Source organism: Eleutherodactylus coqui, chromosome 10 (genome assembly GCF_035609145.1).
Source record: "Eleutherodactylus coqui strain aEleCoq1 chromosome 10, aEleCoq1.hap1, whole genome shotgun sequence".
NCBI lineage: Eukaryota > Metazoa > Chordata > Amphibia > Anura > Eleutherodactylidae > Eleutherodactylus > Eleutherodactylus coqui.
In genome coordinates, this window is record NC_089846.1 from 29,825,975 (window position 1) to 29,844,705 (window position 18,731).

Consider the following 18,731-nt stretch of genomic DNA (forward strand, 5'->3'; position numbering starts at 1 on the left):
TCATGTCTGTAAGTTCTGATTTTCAGGTGGTCTTCCCCATTTTCCTGTTGCCCTGCTGTTTGCAATCCATTTTAAGGAAGGGGAGAATGTAGCAAGCCTAGCATTTTGCCTGCACTTCACTGTCCTGCACTTCTTTGCCCTTACTTCTCATGCTGTATTACACTGTCTGTAGCTCAGTCAGCAGGGAGGCAGTATCTGAATGTCTGCATTCTGTTTTCCCAGGATGAACAGTACACTCCCACATTGTAGTGGCAGGCCTCTGACCGATGGTGTAACCCAGCATTGCATGACTTGAAGACTTTGGTGTTCAATGGTTGCTGCAAGGTGACCTCTCTGCCAATCGTGATCTTCTACCCTAATCACCCTACACCTTAGATGGAGTGTGACAGCTACCTGCTCCTTTTTACAGCTAAGGCTTACAGTGCACCTGCGCCGTAGAGAGGAACACACAGTTTGTGCACATACTCCACTGTCTCGTTCCATTTAAGGTGCAGGGGGCACAGGAGAGAAGATCTCTTTATTGGTAGATGGGACATCTTGCTGCAACCATTGAACACTGCAGTTGTTGGGTCATGTGACCTTGGAGTACAACAGAGGCTGCAGTAAAAAAAAAAAAAGTAATTGATTAGTTAGTTACTTGTACAATGCCCACTGAAACATTGTTCCATATTTTTATATGATCGGACAACCCTTCAACACTAAACGTTGAGGCAGCTCTTCAGTCTCCCTCTTACTATCATTTGGTCAACAGATCTCCCCTATATGCATGCACACTTGGCCGATCGTGTATGTGTTCCCAGTAAGGAGAGGGTAATAAGATGCTGCCAAACACCTCTGCTGACGACTTATCTTTCTTAAGAACAAATGAATCGGGCATGTTGAAATCCAAGTCGGCAGGCCAATGAGTAAAGCCCCATTTACACGTAACAATTATCGCTCAAAATTCGCTCAAACAATGTCATTGCGTGCAAATGCTACCATCGTTTGCTTATCGCACAATGATTTTTAGTTGAGTTTAAAATCCATCCTTTGGCCGGAGAGATGATAGCAGGGACCGCACGCTCTGATTCTCCACAGGAGCGCTGATAACATTGTACTCACCTGCAGTCCCATGGCAAAACAAAGGGGCTGTATGCAGATAAGAGACCACCTGCTGTTATCTGCATACAGCGAAGGGAGCCTCTTTTACATGCAAATGAAGCTAATAAGCTACTAATGGGCATTAGTGACCATTAGCAGCTTATGCAAAATCATCGCTCAAACTGTCCATTATCCTATCTTTTGAACGAATTTTGAGCTATCACCTTTGTGTTTAAATGGGACTTAAGGCCACCTTCAGGCTCCTCTGTATGTATGTGGCAATTACTTGATGATCATCTTTTTACGCACTGACATTCTGGTGAGCTTGTGTTTCTACGCTGTTGCCAAACTAGAGAGTCTGAGCTGCAGCAGCCCAAATCAATAATGAGACCGGAGGAGTGTTTCAGACTACCTGTATTCACCGTCTCTAAACTGCACTCACAGGTCACAACTAGCAGATAAGCAGCATTAGGAATAATGCAGACTGCATGCAAAACACTGAAAACTAATCGTTTACTTTTCAGCTGACTCTAAACTTTTTTGGTGGTTTCAAGCCCGAAAAAAGTTGAAAATGATCTTTTTACAAGTGAAGATGCCCTTCTGGCCGGCCTTCTTTATGGTTGATGAATAGCCTTCGTGCCGTGTAGTCTACGGCATGTCCTTCTTTATATTCACATAACACTTTTTCTCAGGATCGCCTTTCACGCGTCCATTTTTCTCGTCACTCAGATGCCACAGTTCTGCTACTATCTACATCTCCTTCTCTAAATTTCCTTTCTTTGTCTCTGGTGCCCTCTTGCTTATCACATCTCGCAGCCTTGTTGTACTTTTTTATTATCTCTTCCCTCCACCTCTCACTTGGTCCTGCCTCGGTGTTAACCGCAGGAAGGATGAGGGACAGCAGTGCACGCTCCTCCATCTTGGCAGCCGTAGAGTTAAAACGATAAGGGGGGAAAACCTGCTTTAGAAGGAGTCAAACTATTCATGTGTAAAAGCCGCTGTTCTGGTGTCTCACCAGTGAACAGAGAACACTCTGTAATTTCTTTTTAATTAGCTGTATGTAAAAGGTCACTAGATTTCCCGGCATGTCCCTGTCACTGACGTGACACCAAGGTACCTGTCATCAGGCCCATTTCCACTGTATCCCATGCTCTGAACACTGAGACGTTTCTCGCACATTGCTGTCGTGTAAATATAAGAGGTGCCCTTTTGCAAACCGAATCCTTTCATGTTGCATCAAACAGAACAGCTGTTATATTCACTGCCTGGAAATATATTGCAATAATAAATATAGTATGTGTTCTTGGAGCCGTTGCATCTGCATTGCCAGAGGGGTCTCCAATGGATTTTAAAACATCAGACCCTATTTGATCCTTGACCCTTTTTGTGTGTTGCTAACATTGATTGTCTTAAAGCTTCGCTGAATTTTTCACCCTTACGGACGGCAATGGAAGTAGCGTTCAGTGCAAACATCTTAGGCTTTGCAAATGTTTAGAGTGTGTCTGTTCTTTTACCCATATTATGGTCATGATTATTGTTTTTTAATGATTTAGAGAGAGGATTAGGGATCTGGGAACATACAGTGGAGATGGTGCACTGAAGTGATGGCATTAAGACGTTTCGAGGCTTAGAGACCTCTTCATCAGACAGCTGAGTGAACACTAAAAACAGTAGTGGTGAAACAATATGCAGGGTAAAAAGAAAGATAAAAGTACAAGAGTAGGGGTAAATAAAACACTGAAAATAAGAAGAATTACTACAAATGGAAATGAATAAAATTTAACATTAAATTGTTATCATATGATTTCAAACTATCATTCTTTTGCATAATGAAACAGAACTATGCGAAACCTTATTTAGGGTGCCTTCCGTCTGGAAGTCCAGTCACAGATATGGCTGAAAATACTGTGAGAAAAAGCGCTGTATGCAGTTCTTTTTGTTCCTTCCAAAAACTGGGCAGCTGGGCAGAAAGCAGGCAGACCTTATTATAGTCATTGGGGTTCGGTCACGGGGATTCCCCTTTCCCTGCAATCCGCAGTGCAGATGTGAAAGCAGCCTAAGTTCATTTATTAGATTCAAGAAGTATAGCTCATCCAGGAGATACAAAGAATCCAGGAAGTGTGCTTTCCTAAGCAGATCATAGTCTTTGTAGGACTCTTACTAAGTCTGGTAGGGCTGGATGTTTTGTGGAACGACTGGTAGGCTGGCAGTGGGACCTGTCGTTACCTGCCAAGTACAGGTGTGGGCAATCAACTCATCAAGGCACTATAAGATGGGTACACACCATGCACTGGGTGGCAAGCTAAAAGACAGAATGCCCATTCCTCTCTGGAAAAGAGGCCTACCACATGAGGTATTTGTGCTGACTGTATTGAGGTCTTGACGGGCGGTTAGTGGTAAGCCACCTATATAGTCAGGGTGACCAGTGTTTATTTAGTGCTGGACTATCAGGATTTTCACTTCTGTATAAGCCTGAATATACATGTTTTTCTGAGTTTGGGCTGACAACAATAAAGCCCTATGTGAACTGTATCTTGTTTGCAATGTCTCTCACCACAATCTGCCTACCGCTCTGAGCTACATCCTCCACAATATTTTTTTACATTTGCGTCGTACTGTTTTTAATTGTACTTTTTGAACATTTTCTTGCAATTTTCTCCTAGAAGGTTTTGCATACTTTTATTTCATTATGTAATTGAATGACATATCAGAATTCTATAATGTATCTGTCACTTTCATGTTGATTTTATTTATTCACTTTCATTTGTATTGATTCTTTTTATTTTCATTTTTTTGTTGTTTTTTATTTGCTTCCTGCACCTTTTGTACTTTTCACCCTGTATATTTGTTTCACCACTACTGTTTTTAGTGTTCAGATGAAGAGGTCTGCAAGCCTCAAAAAACACATAACCTGCTGGTTTTATAATAGAACGTCTTTGGTTTACCTTACACCACTTTTCTTCTACGTTAACACCTGCTAACGGGTTATGCCAGAGTTCTATCTTTTAAAACTCTCTTCATTATTGTTATCTAGTGTGTTGAATGGTCTTTCTCTGCTCCCGGCTGCCACGGCTCCCTCTTTACTGCTCTGCTCTACTGTGTGGCTTGCGCAACCAAGGGCCTTTTAACTCTTTCCAATCCAATTTTGGATTGGAGGGTTTTCCAAAGGGCTTTCTCTTTTTGCTGTTATACAACGGTGCCATCTGCTGGCTAAAGCCAGTGTGTGCGCGCCAGGCAGGCTCTGACAGCAGAGTGGCTGGCAATAGAAAGTAAGAATACCCTGTCGAACGTCTTGTAACATTGGAGCTGTACAAGCTTCAATCAGAATGTAGGAAGACGTCAGACAGCGGACTGGAAAGAGCTAAAGTTCCAGCATACCAAATAGGGGAAATAGTGAAGGTGATGCACTTAAACTAACCCCTGTTCTCTGAACTTTACCTGAGCAGCAAGCTTCCTTGTTCCTACTTGTGTCCCCGTATTCTCGGCCCTGACCTCAAATTTAACACTTCTGCCTCACAATTCTGGCACTGAGCTTCAAATTACTTTATGCAAGCCACCAGCTTTTGTTATTGTATCCCACTATGGGAATGCCATCTGGGGATTCCCCTCACAAAGTTCATACCCTCCTAATGAGTGTTTTTAATGGTTTTTCCAAGACCCCCAAAAATGAAGATGAAAACATGAAATGTTATAACAAAAGCCGCATTAATCAACTGCTTAATCTCTCACTTTTCCAGCACCAGCGCTTTGGTGCTTCATGGCGGTCTTTGTTTGCAGCAATGTCCAATTCCTTACATGACCACTGCAGATAATCACTGCGCCGAGGGGAGTTGGATACATTATTGCTACATTAATGACGTGCCTGACTGTCCACAAGAGCACTATAGCCAATCACTGGCCTCAGTAATCACGTGGGAGTTTTGGTACATCATCTATATAGTGCTGAAAAACAAAGACCGTCGGGGATCACCAGAGTGGTCGTTCTTGAGTAAGGGGATATTAAACAGGTGAGTACTACTTCGTTAGTTACTTTATGACATTAATTTCCCTTAGCTAACTTTTGGGGTGTCTCAGAACACCCCTTTAAAGTGAAAATCAAACAATAACTTTGACTGGAAACCAAATTCCGCTCCACAGTTTATCCTTAAGGCAAGTTCAGTTGTGGCGTAGTTGGTTTACTTTCTGTTCATGTACAATATATAGATATATGTCCATATAGTTGCCCATAGTGACAATGACCGACTCATAGTGAAGGAATTAATTTTTAATCTGAGCCTGTATGTATTATTGTGTAGGACCTAATAACTTACATGCATACGTAACAGGTGTATGCTGACCAACATGCTCCGTGTCGGTCAGTGGTTGTTAGCACCGGACCTTTAAAGGCATCTATAGATCCTGAAACAAACGTGTGCAAGAATCTGTGACCATGTGTCCTTCAACTGGTTCCATCTTCTGGCAAGAGCCCAGCTAAAGTTTTAGAATTAGTCGAAAAGTCCAGTTTTTATGCTAGCAGAATAGTTTACTGTAACTAAGACTTTGGAGAAGATAATGTGGAAGCCGTAGGACACCTTGAAAGACAAGCTTTTTATTTTTTATGCCACCTAAGTCAAGGTAAGTGTTGCTGATCCGGGCGCCAGGCATATTGACAACATTGGGAATAAGTGATGATATCTTTCGGGACATGGTCAGCTCCAGAAAGAATCAGAAATTTGACACGTAAGAGCCAACACCCTTAAACTCCTCAAAAAGGATGCAGAGAAATTGGTGAAGATACCTATGCCCCAATTAAAGAGCTCGTAGCGCTGTCCTCCTCCCTCTATCCATTCAGTATCAGCAATGGAGAACCACAGCACACTATATAATAATATTAATTTGTTGTGCTTAATGACATCTTGTCAAGACGTAATATGTAGCCAGGAGATGTAATAGAATTGGAGCAGCATGTTACACCTGGCTATCTATAGGAAGGTTAACGATGTGCCTTTATGATTATGTTTGGGTGCAGCTAGGGACAGGCACTGACAACAGTGACAGAATGTGACATTAGACAGAGACTGATACAGACACGATGCTTATATTGACCTATTTTTGGAAGACTCCTGTCCGAATCTCCTCTTCTCTTGTCTCTCCCCATCTTCTCTGGTAGAACCAATCAACTCTTCTCTACACAGTCTTAGACTTTTTTTTAATATTATTTCTTCTTCGGTTTTTTTAAACTTGTTTACTTATTTTCGTATTTTAGCCCATCACTCGCTAGCAGCGGTTTTGCGCTCCTCGTCCTTACTCTCTCCTCCATCTCACTCCCTTCTTCTCCCACCTGCTCATACATTCTGCACCTATTCATCATCATCTCTGTGAGCAGTAAACTTTCCAGATTGTCTGCAAGAAAGTCACGGTTCGTCCCTATTAGAATAATGGGATGTGTTAGCTGGCTTGAGTCCTGACACACAAGATACACCGGATTGTGACTCCCACTGTCACTCTGTCACAATTGCTGATAAAATAGGCAGTGATTTTATAACTACCATTTAATTTGATGGACTAATCTCTGGAGAACCCTAGAGTAGCGGAGTACATCAGGTAGTATTGTCATCCACTGGTAATGCTTGTGCATTGGCTAGAAAAGCTGGAAAATAAAGGGCCACAGTTAAAATGTACATATCTAATGAAGTGGAAAGGAGGATTGGCTTTGGTGACATTACAGACTTCAATTAGCTCGTAATTGCATGGAGTTATGGAGTAAGATTTGCATAGAGGTCCAAGCGAAGTATAGACATGCAATAACTGGTGGCCAGAAGTTGTTCTGCCTGTGAGGATCAAGCCTCATCCCTCAAATAGGAAGAAAGTGGTGGAGCAAACCCAGTGTAGTTAAGGGTCTGATATCCGGACAAATGTCCAGGGCCCAGAAACCTCAAGGAGTATCATCACTTCTCCTAGTGCTCCCAACTTTGGCTGCCCACATTCCTGGTACCACCAGTGCTTTTGGGTCCATATCCTCTAACCCCAAGAGTGATGTCCTACCCAGCCTGTCTGAAGAATGGGCCTACCCCGAAATGCGTATCTGTTGGTTTTAAGTATCCCACTGTCTGTCGAAACTTATTGGAGAGCAGTGCCTAATTACCAGTATAGTTTTTCCACTCATCCCCCAAATGACATTCATATTTGGCTCTCCCAACTCTATAAAGAGAGGAGAGATTTCTGCCTGATGTATCCAACTTTATTCCTTTTATTGGTTGAGAAATTCGCAGTAGGAAGTTACATGTAGTCTATCCAAGTCGTCTACTAAATTTGCACATTAAAAAGGTAACTTTACATGGAACACAGAAGCGATAGTCGTTCATTGAATGGAGGTGCAACGAGCCGGAAATCTCTTCCAGACGCTGGCCTCCATTCATAAGGTACATACAGTTGTTCAAAGATTGAACAACTTTTGTTTACATAGATTGAAAATTGCTCGCTAGTCGTTTCGTTTCAGTGAGCTTAAACAAAGCAACTAGCGACTACAGAGCGATTTCTTGCTTAGTTCCCTGTCGGTGGCTGTGTACGCAGGATGACTATTGCTGAAAATCACTGTTTCGAGTGTATACTTGGGTGATAATCACCCATGTAAAGGTACATTAGGGCTAAGTTGGGGGGTTATAGGCTGAACTTGATGGACATGTCTTTTTTTCGGTCTAACATACTATGTTACTATGTGAGTTCAGACTAGCATTCTTTTTTTCTGTTTTGACACCAGAGCCAAACAATGGAAAAACTGGAAATGCTGAATCTGGCATATGCCAGGCTTAGATGGCGCTGAATGGACCCCATTGACTATAATGGATCCATTCAGCTACCGGCATGTGGGCAGAAATTTTTCCATATGATTAAAATGCAGCGTACTGTGCTATTTCATCAGTATTTCATGCCAAATCTGCATTGTGGGGCACTGAACAAAGTCTCCAATGGAGATGTGAACATAGCCTTAAAAGGGGTTCCTGGGTGTTGGCAACATTCTTAATAGAGGTCTCTACTCTATCAGCCAGAGACTGGTGTGGTAACACAAAGCAGCTGTCTCGCTGGAGCACCCAACACATCTGTGCATTACATAGCCACTGAACTCAGTGGAAGCCATGTACTCCTTCAAATCCCCTGCATCGTTGCTGGAGTTGAGGGCTTACTGGCAGTTGATTGTGGAGGTCCCAATATTCGGGAAACCCCTTTAACAACAGGGAATTGTCTAGGGCTTTTCCCAACTGGCGCTCTTCTATCCATGTGACCTTTTTAGGGCATATGGACATCATGAATGCAGGTACCATGCTTTGGACCCTCCTCTTCGAGATGAGAGTTGCGAGAAAGAGCGGTTGCCATTGTGGTTGACTCAACACAACCAGTCATAACATAGTTGCCCATTCCTTTTAATTATGCATCTCCTCTTCAGTTGCCAATGCAGGAGAAATGTTCAGCAACCGGTTTCTCTTGATCATAACAGTCAATCAGTTGGGTGTTACAGTACCAAGTCCTGTGGTGATTCTTTATATCAAAATGTGTTTATTCAGAATTTTAAACATACAAGTTTGCAAGTGGTTGACATGCATAAAAGGCAATAACTGGCAATAACTGTCCCGAAGCCTGGTTGGCAGTACAGTAAAGGGGTGCGATTGTCCGTTGCGGTGGAGACTCCTGTCGCCGCAACAGGAAAATGTAAAATAGCTCCAGACTTCAGGGCTTAACTTCAACAGTTAATTATTATCGAAAACAACAACAGTCTCTTGCAGACTATTAAACCATGTTTGTGTCTTGCGTGAAATTAACCTTAAAAGGCATGTGGGAGTCGGATCGTCTAAGAGTGAACCTCGACTCAACGTGGATGTGGTGTGTCATGAGGTGGAAAGGTGGTGTATGTGAAGGTGTAATGTGGGGGTTAACATCAGTGAGAGTGATTGAATAGAACTTAAGTAAATTGGGGAGGGGGGGGTGACTGTGTAGTAGAGGAGAGGGGAGGTGGGTGAGGAAGAAGGTAAGGGGGGGGGGGGGGGAAAGTAGCGTCCCGGGTAGGGCCCTTAGTGGGTTCCCTGTCGTCTATCAAGTGGGTAATACCCCGTGTTCGAGCCATTGCTTGAACTTGTCAGAATTTCGAAACGTCATCCATACCTCCCACACATCGTAGTATTTCAGCCATTTGTCGTCATCTTTGGCTCGCAGCTCTTCCATATATCGGATATCATCTAGGGCAGCTGTCCAGCTCAGGCGTGTCGGCATCGTCTGGGACTTCCAGAGTCGGGGGATCACTGTTCTCATAGCTAGAAGGAAGAATCTCAAGATATCCCTCTTAATGGCAGCGATGGAGCCTGGCAGGACTGAGAGGAGCGCAGTCTCAGAAGAGAGAGTCAGTGAGCTTCTTTTCAGTACATTGTACAGGGCTTGTATCTCTAACCACAGACCTCTAATCCCAGGGCAGGACCACCAAATATGCGTGAGCGTTCCTGTTTCTTTCAGGCATCTCCAGCAGTTGGCCGTGGTGCCAGGGTATATTTTGGCTAGTAGTGACGGTGTGCGATACCATCTCATAATGAGCTTATAATTTAGCTCGTGGTGCCTGCCCGAGACTGACATTCTGTGGGTCAGACTGACGCCCCTAGCCCAGTCCTCGTCGGGCAAGGGTCGCCCTAGTTCTCTCTCCCAGGCTCCACGGCAACCTCTTTCTAAGTCCCGGGTTCCCCGGGCCACCAGCATGTTATAGACCACGGAGATCAGTCCCCTCGACCTACGGGGGTCCGCACATAGCTTCTCAAAAGGAGTAGGCGGGGTAGACAGATCTGAGGCTCTGCTCTGCGTTCTGATAAAGTGGCTTAGCTGCATATATTGAAACCACGCACCTGCTACGGCTCCTCCCTCCTCCATCAACGAGCTCAGTGGCCTAATTCCTTCCTCTCCTAGTATGTCGTGTATTCTTGGCAGATGAACTCCTAGGTTACTCAGGAGTGCCAGGCCCCCTATCCCAAGAGGGAACTCCGGATTTCCCACAAGAGGGGTCCAGGGACCAGGAGTAGATATCAGCCCGTTATTGCTCGCGAAGTTGTCCCATATTCGTAGAAGTGAGTTCAGAAATGGCGACACTCTGATCCCCCTTCTACCCAGTCCGCCCCTGAGCCAAAAGAGACCCTGAGCTTGGAATGGGGCAGAGCTCTGCTCCATTTCGACCCATAATTTAGTTTGCCCTCTGTGCATGAGGTCCAGAACAGTCTTACCTATTACGGCCCTATGGTAAAGCAACATGTCTGGCAAGCCCAGCCCGCCATTTTCTTTTTTCTGGGTGAGAAGTTTGTAACTCAACCGAGGTCTGGACCCGCCCCATACGAAATATGTCACCGTCTTTCGTATCTTGATAAAGAAACTCCTTGGGAGTTGTATTGGGAGGGTCTGAAAAAGATACAGGAGTTTCGGGAGGAAGATCATCTTGACCGCATTAATTCTGCCGGTCCAGGAAAGTGTTAGTGCGTGCCATTTTTCTGTGTCTTTCATCAGGGAACGGTATATGGGCTCAAAGTTTAAGTCGTATATCTGGTCTGGGTCTGAGGGCAGTTTTGTGCCTAGGTATTTAATGTGGTCTTCCCGCCACGACAGTGAGAATAAGGGTCTCAGTTGAGCTATATCAGAGGACGGCAGTGTTATATTTAAGATCTCGGATTTTTGTAGGTTTATTTTGAAATTACTAACTTTACTGTATTTATCGAATTCTCGTAGGAGGGCGGGTAGGGCTCTGTTGGGGTTCGTTATATAGACCAAAAGGTCGTCCGCAAATGCGGCCACCTTGTGCTCGGTTTGGCCTATATTGTAACCTTGAATTTCCGGATTCGATCTGATTGCGTTGGCAAGGGACTCCATTACTAACACGTACAGGGTTGGGGAAAGTGGACCCTGTGGTGATTCTTGATGGCCAGAGTGAATGACTTTCATTTGAAAGGAGATTGTCCAGTTAAGCCATTAAAGGGGTTGTCTCACGCTGAAACGTTTTTTTTTTTTTTTTATTCAATAGGCCCCCCTGTTCGGCGCGAAACAAACCCAAGGGATGGGTTAAAAAAAAAAAAAAAAAGTTTATTACTTACCCGAATCCCCGCGCTGCGGCGACTTCTTTCTTCCTTTACCAAGATGGCCGCCGGGATCTTCACCCACGATGCACCACGGGTCTTCTCCCATGGTGCACCGTGGGCTCTGTGCAGTCCATTGCCGATTCCAGCCTCCTGATTGGCTGGAATTGGCACACATGACGGGCGCGGAGCTACGAGGACCAGCTCTCCAGCACGAGCGGCCCCATTCACCAGGGAGAAGACCGGACTGCGCAAGCGCGTCTAAAAACGCCAGAAGACAGCGAATTTAGACGGATCCATGGCGACGGGGACGCTAGCAACGGAGCAGGTAAGTGAATAACTTCTGTATGGCTCATAATTAATGCACGATGTACATTACAAAGTGCATTAATATGGCCATACAGAAGTGTATAACCCCACTTGATTTCACGAGACAACCCCTTTAAATTGGAAATGGCTGGAAAAGGAGCTGTGCAGCTTATTGTGATGCTGGCCATACACAACTTTCATTTGACCAACAGAAATGCCTCCTGACCCTTCTATGTATGCTCTGCTCAGCCGACTCTCAATGGAGGGTGGGAAGAAAGCCGCTGCCAGTAACCCCTGGCCGTGGCTTATCTTCCTAAGAACAAAATCATTGGTCAAGTTGAAATCCATCTGTCCAATCCTTCTCTGCTCCGACACCTGCCGTCAAGGAAGACTAGAGAGGTCCCCATACATGTTAGATGGTGCCATCAAAATTGAATGATTTAGCTAACGTTAAAGGCTACTTCTAGCTATTTTGCAGTTGGAAGCAGACCCCTCCATACATTACGCAGTTAGTACTGTAGACTATTGAAGTGAATACATTGTGCAGGCATTGACTTGCAGGAATACTGCTTTCTGATAGAAGGCACTGTAGAGGCATAGTTTCATCTTCCCAGAGGAGCAAGTACAGCCTTTTAAGTCTCCTCACACCTTCTAGGTGTTCTCACTAAGAACACCACTCCTTATGACCCACGTCATGGGCCTGTCACCCATCCAAGCCAACAACCTACTTTACACCAATGAGGGGCAAAAATGCAGAGACAAATCTGTGCCTAATTTTCTTTTCCTTTTGGAGAAGTCTTTGGATTTGCTATATATTCCCAGTCATTATTGCAAAGCCTGTTAAAAGGTCTGACATTGACTTGCAGGAATGCTGCCTTCTAATAGGTGGCGCTGTGGAGGCATCGTTCCATCTTCCCATTTGGCCAGCCTTAGACAACGAATACAGCTGTGACATCCAACTTGCTTCTCTTGAGCTGGTTGTGGACCTTCATATCCCAGCATGCCCTGACAGATTGTCATATCATACAGAAAAAGACATCACATCTATGACCAACCTGAATCCTACCGGATAACAGGAGATCTTTGTGCGGAGGTGGACTATTAGAATAAGTAGTAACCTTCTTGGAAGACATTTCTTCTGCTCAGCGCTGCTCGTGAGCATTTTCCGTGCACCTCGAAACGCGCTTTCACCCTCCTTTGCATCTATAGGAGGTGCGCTCTGACTAATCTACTTATTTGTTAGTCCAGTATTCAGCATTTCTGCTCCTTTCTAAACACTTCCGTCCCGCTAATTACAGAAATAAATGATTCCGCTGGAGGCAGCTAAGAATATATGAAGCAAAGTTTTAATTTGTGAAATGATTTAAGGAAGTTATATATCTGTCCCCCCCTCTTTAAATCATTAGGCAGCAACCTGGATGATTAATGCCTTGTAATTATATTTAATTATACAGTTTCATGATAAAACGTAGCACATTCAGAAATTGCGAAATGTAATAAAAATGACCCTCTGAGAAACTCTACCTTGAATATATATGGATCATAGAAAGATATGTGTGGGTGGTGCGAGGAAAACATTATCAAATGTCCTCTGATACAATTTCTGCAAGATTTAAAGGGAACCTGTCACGTCCCCACAGCGCCATAATCTAAGTTATAGCGCTGTTAGGGGACAGGGAGCTGGCTGATATATTTTTTTACACTCACCCGCTCCCGTGATCCATCAGTGTCCCCCTCTGAAGTCGGCGCACGGCACGAAAATCTCTTTTTTCAGAGTCCCGTGCGCACGCTCTCCCATACAAGTGTATGAGATGTGGATAGGGCTGAGATACAGTACCAGACAGCCCACGGACATAAACGGTGCTGTTTCAGGGGGCAGCATAGACTTGTTTTCTAATCTAATACAACCCCTTGAAGGGAAACCGATGCTATGAATCATGTCTTTAACCTGTGGCTCCCTAAATATGGGAACCTGGCCTTATTATAATTACCTTGTTATGTAGAATAGTTCTACGTGCAGGTTGGATTGTAGCTGTACTTGCACACAGATTTTGAATGCCTTTTTTTTTTCCTCTCCACAGGCCATGCAATGTTCAAGCTGACCTACCTCAACAACCACGATTACAAACATCTGTACTTCGAGTCGGATGCAGCTACTGTTAATGAGATTGTCTTAAAGGTTGGTCTTGTTGTCTTCTGCAAATCTTCGGTTAACCCTTTGCCATCCAATTTTGGATTTAGGGTTTCCTAGGGGGCTTTCTCTTTCTGCCATTATACAATGGTGCCATCTGCTGGCTAGAGCCAGTACTGCAGTATGGGACATGCTGGAGAGGCCCCCGACAACAGAGCGGCCAGTAATCTACAGTAAGAATACCCTGCCGGACGTCTTATGACATCGGAGTTACACAGCCTTCAATCAGAATGTCTTTAGACGTCAGACAGTGGATTGGAAAGGGTTAGTGCCGCATGTAGACGGAACGATTATCATTTAAAAAAATGGTTCACAGGAGCGAAAGTGAACGATCATCGTTGGGTTTAAACGCAAGCCAGCGACCCAATGAGGATCGTTGAAGGAGTTAACGGGGACTTTCAAACGAGAATCGGCTCGTCTAAATGGGGCATACGTTCGCGCTCAGAATTGGTGCAGATTTTATTAGGTGTCTGTGTCTTTTTCAACACTGTTATCATATAAAAAGTAGTTGGAGGTTTTTTTTGAGAACCTCCAAAACTAAGAGGTCGTTTTAAGAGGGTCACAAGCCTATAAATGAGTGCCACCAAAAGTACCCATAACTACTGGTCAGCCAAGATACATGCAGACTAGTACAGTAAGTATTGTTCCTACTATGTACCAATCTATCAGTGGCCCCAAGTAGAACTATACCAACTGTTCACAATACCTATGTAATGTAGCTGTAGAGGGTATTGGTGCCGATTATATCTTTGCTATGCCTTTAAGGGTTAGTGCACACTACATTTACAGTCGGAGGTCTATGTTGGGAAGACTTCTCAACCGATGGATCCAGTGTATGCTGCTGTAGAGTCAGCCAGATGCCATGCGGTATATGTATTCAATGGTGCAACCAGCTAAGAAAAAATGATACCAGAGTATCCCAGCCCAACCAAGGCCAAAAGGACACTCCTTTGGCCTCTCTTGGGTGAATGTAGGTCTATGGATACTTTTTACCTTTGCTTTCGCAGCATATATGGCAAATGGATACTACAAATGCAGAATGTAACTGAATTAGCCTTCATCCATCTCTCCTGCCTTCTTGTATGAGGAGTTGTCATCACCCGAATCCACTGCAGTAAAAATGTCAGGCTAATCGCGGCTTACCCTGACTAAATCAGTTGAGCGGGAGCGATCAGCTGTTGGCCGCAGCCCTGCATTCTCAAAGGGGTAATGTATCTTGGCACAACCCCTTTAAAAGGAACATGGCTCTATAAACTAAGTTATGATGCTGATAGCGCCGGTTACCAGGAGCCTGAAGAGGTATTTTCTTTATACTTGCCCGCCTCTCGGGGCCCGCGCTGTCAGCCCAAAAGTTGGCACGTGAATGGGGTCATCAGACTCAAATCTGCAGGCTGTATGCGTGTGCTCCCATTGATCTCTATGCACCTGCAGCTTTGAGTCTGATGACCCGGTCCGCACTCCAACTTGCGGGGCTGATGGCGTGGGCGCTTAGTAAATATCAAAAATACCTCCCTGGGAACCTGTCTTATGAGCACTATAACTTGGATTATGGTGCTTATAACTGGTGACGGGTTCCCTTTTAAAGCACCGATACGAGAAAGCCATTGGTAGGGAATCTTTTACACGGACCCGTTACAAGGAGCGCCAATTGACAAATAGCATGACGATTCGCACTTGTTACTGCCAATCACATGCAGCAAAGGATCACTAGTTACTACGATCATTCATCCCCATACAGATCGTATTCGTCGGCAGCACGTTTTCCTGTTTACACGGAGAGCAGTGCTGCCGAAGAGCAAGCATTCTTATGCCAGCCTATGCCAAGGCTGATCACACACGGGAGATGCTCAGGCAACGCATGCCTGGGCGTCCGCTCATCTAAAAGGGCATTAAGGCGCAAGATGAAGGTAGAGAGATATGGTCCGTGTCATAGTTCAGGGATGCCTCCGTCTCACTGACACCGTATCTGTATCATGCACGTCCTACCATCCTGTAGAGAGCCGGCAGGGCCGTGATACGTAATGCGTCGGGGCTCTTAACTGGTAATGTGAGCCAAGCACATCATGTGTATACACTGAATTCAAGATAATTAGCAATGGATCTAATCGAATGGTTAATTGCAGCTTTTAGATGCACTGAACAGATATTAATAGCCAGCATAAAGCAGACTTCATTATCTGTGTAGTTAAGTGCTGCCATTTCAATTTGAATATAGCGGTAATGAGTATACCTTGTTAATTTAACCACTTCCCATGTGGATGCGGAGCAATATGTTTCAGTCCACTATAGACACAAAACATCGATTAGTAAAACTATTGCAACAATTTGTAAGCATATGCGTAATTAGAGTATAGATATTATGCATGTTAGTACTGCAGATCAGTTTACTCTGATTCCTATTGTTACACCCCGAAATGCGTTGAGATTACCATTTTGAGGCTGTAAACTTCAGTACTGCAATCTTTACTGTCGCACCAGAATTACTTATATTAGATGCTACATTTACCCAGCCTCCAGTGATTCTCAGGAATGGGTAGTAGCCAGCATTAATATAGATAGCTGTGCTATCACATGATAAAGATGAGGATATTGGGTATCCATACATGACCTTGCCCACAAGCCCTTTAAGGCTATCCAAGTACTATTGATAACCAGTCCTCAGGATAGGTCATCAGTAACTGATCAGCTGGGGTCCGTCACTTGGGACACCGAGCAATCAGCTGTTCGGGTGCCTGCTGCCAACGTCACAACACACAGAGGTACGGAGCGGAAACAGCTCTCTGCAACCCCTGCGTAGTAGGCGGCACTGGTAATTGCAGGCGCAGTTCTCATTAAAATCAGTGAAAGCTGTGCCTTTGATTGCCAAGGCCAGCTACTACACTGGGGTTGGAGCAATCTGCTTCCACTTTGTGCCCTGTTTTGTGGCGCTAACAGTGGATCGCCAAACAGTTGATAGGGTGGGGTCCCTGGCAGCAGGTGGGGATAGGGTGGGGTCCATGGCAGCAGGTGGGGATAGGGTGGGGTCGCTGGCAGCGGGTGGGGATAGGGTGGGGTCCCTGGCAGCGGGTGGGGATAGGGTGGGGTCCCTGGCAGCGGGTGGGGATAGGGTGGGGTCCCCAAACCAGCTGATTAGTGGTTAATGACTAGAGATGAGCGAGTATACTCGCTAAGGCACATTACTCAAGCAAGTACTGCCTTAGCCGAGAATCTCCCCGCTCGTCTCTAAAGATTCGGGGGCCAGCGCGGTTGACAGGTGAGTTGCGGCGGGGAGCGGGGGGAAGAGAGGGAGAGAGAGATCCCCGCTCTCCCCCGCTGTCCCCCGAATCTTTAGAGACGAGCGGGGAGATACTCGGCTAAGGCACTAAGGTGTTTGCTGAATAAAAGATGCAATCACCTGACAAACGAGGGTCTGCGAATTTGTCGTGTGATCTGTGGCACTTTCCGATAGGCTAATATCAGGCAGTCAAATGTTTGATAGAACATTCGTGCCCGATATTTGCCCCATGTAGAAGGCCCATTAGGTTAGGTGGTAGCCTAGGCAGTGCCTTCTCTGAATGCGCTATCTTATGGAGTGCCATATAGTGCCCAAATCACACAATAACATGGTGTACAACAAGGCAGCAGAAATGCAGTCCTAAGCTCTCGCTCATGACCTGAAGGTTGCGGGTTCAATCCCCTCCTAGTTCAGGTAGCCGGGTTAAGGTAGACTCAGCCTTACATTCTCCCAAGGCCGGTACAATGAGTACCCAGCTTGGTATGGGGGTAATAAATACATTACCTAAAAGTACTGTGGAATAAGTTGGCGCTATACAAATAACAAGATTTATTTTTTATTTACATAAACCAGGGAATTAGCTGCCTTTCCATAGGTACATGCATCTTGAGTGGGATCAAAGGGCAAGAATCGGGGGCTGTGGCGCCCCCTTCAGTTTTGACCATTGCAGTCACACGCCCCAAAGGTTTTATAAACTGGCATCAGTTTATAAAGACCAATCACATTGGAAGTTCTCCTACTGTGTGGGTGAAGGGATGTGTTGACAACTGCTCAGACCACATTCCCTACTTAGTGTAGCAGTTGTCACTTCACATTTTTTGTATTGCTTTATTCACATCATATATTGAACTTGTTTTCTTGATTTTCCTTAGGTTAATTACATTCTGGAGTCTCGGGCTAGTACAGCTCGGGCTGATTACTTTGCTCAGAAACAGAGGAAACTGACCAGGAGAACCAGCTTCAGCTTTCAAAAGGAGAAGAAACCGGGCTAAACGAGAGGACGGGATATAAGAGGAGAAAAGACTCGGTGGAGACGAGGAACCTCAGCGCTGGCCGGCCAGAGAGCCTCCTGCATCCTCATTGTAGAGACACTGATGAATTGTGGCTATGAGGATTTATCACTAGTACCAATCTGTTATCATTAATCTATATAGAGAGAATTATAATCCCCCCTGACCACCCCGCCGGCCATTTCCCCCCTATTTTGGCCTTTGTCTGTGTATACAGGCTCCATCTATTGCAACTTCATTAACTTTTTTACAACTATGTAGCCTTGTTTTACATTATGAAATATTAACTAGGGTATGTTCATCCCATGGACTGAATGCAGAATCCTCTTCTGGGTAAATATAGTAGTAGAGGGGGGTATGCTGGAATTCTTTTAATGCCTTTGATGGGTACATTTGCGCAATCCCTTGAGTTCAGTATGAAAGAACCGGGTGATATGAATTTTCTTATCTTAAATCAGCTTTTTAAAATAAAGAAGCTAATGAACGAATTGGTCAAACTGGTCCACTGGGATACAACGGGAGCTATAAAATATTACTGGTCCGACTGAACAAAGAAATATTGAACCCCAAGGGGAGCGGTTTTGCATTTCTGGTCACCATTATAGACCGATCAGTCGATAAGCTGATTAGAAACTATGTAGTCAGATCTGCCTTAGACCGCTTGTATTTGGCTGTGCTACAGCTCTGTTCTGTACAGATACATAATGGGGTTACTGTAGAGGTGCATCATAGGAACCTTACTGGACCTTCATATGTCTCAGATTTCAAACTGAGGCATATAGAGGTCTTTTTTT

At 44.7% G+C, this 18,731-nt stretch overlaps 1 protein-coding gene across 2 annotated transcripts in view; it reads left to right on the plus strand.

Moving 5' to 3' along the window:
* The window catches only part of MAPKAP1 (MAPK associated protein 1), a 168,784-nt gene extending 150,359 nt beyond the window's left edge, over positions 1–18,425 (plus strand). For both annotated transcript variants that reach the window (XM_066580758.1, XM_066580759.1), the window contains exons 11-12: positions 13,544–13,641; positions 17,800–18,425. In XM_066580758.1, the coding sequence (XP_066436855.1) occupies positions 13,544–13,641; positions 17,800–17,919 (218 nt within the window). In that variant the 3' untranslated portion in view covers positions 17,920–18,425. The remainder of the gene's footprint in view (positions 1–13,543; positions 13,642–17,799) is intronic.
* The last annotated feature ends 306 nt before the right edge of the window (positions 18,426–18,731 follow it).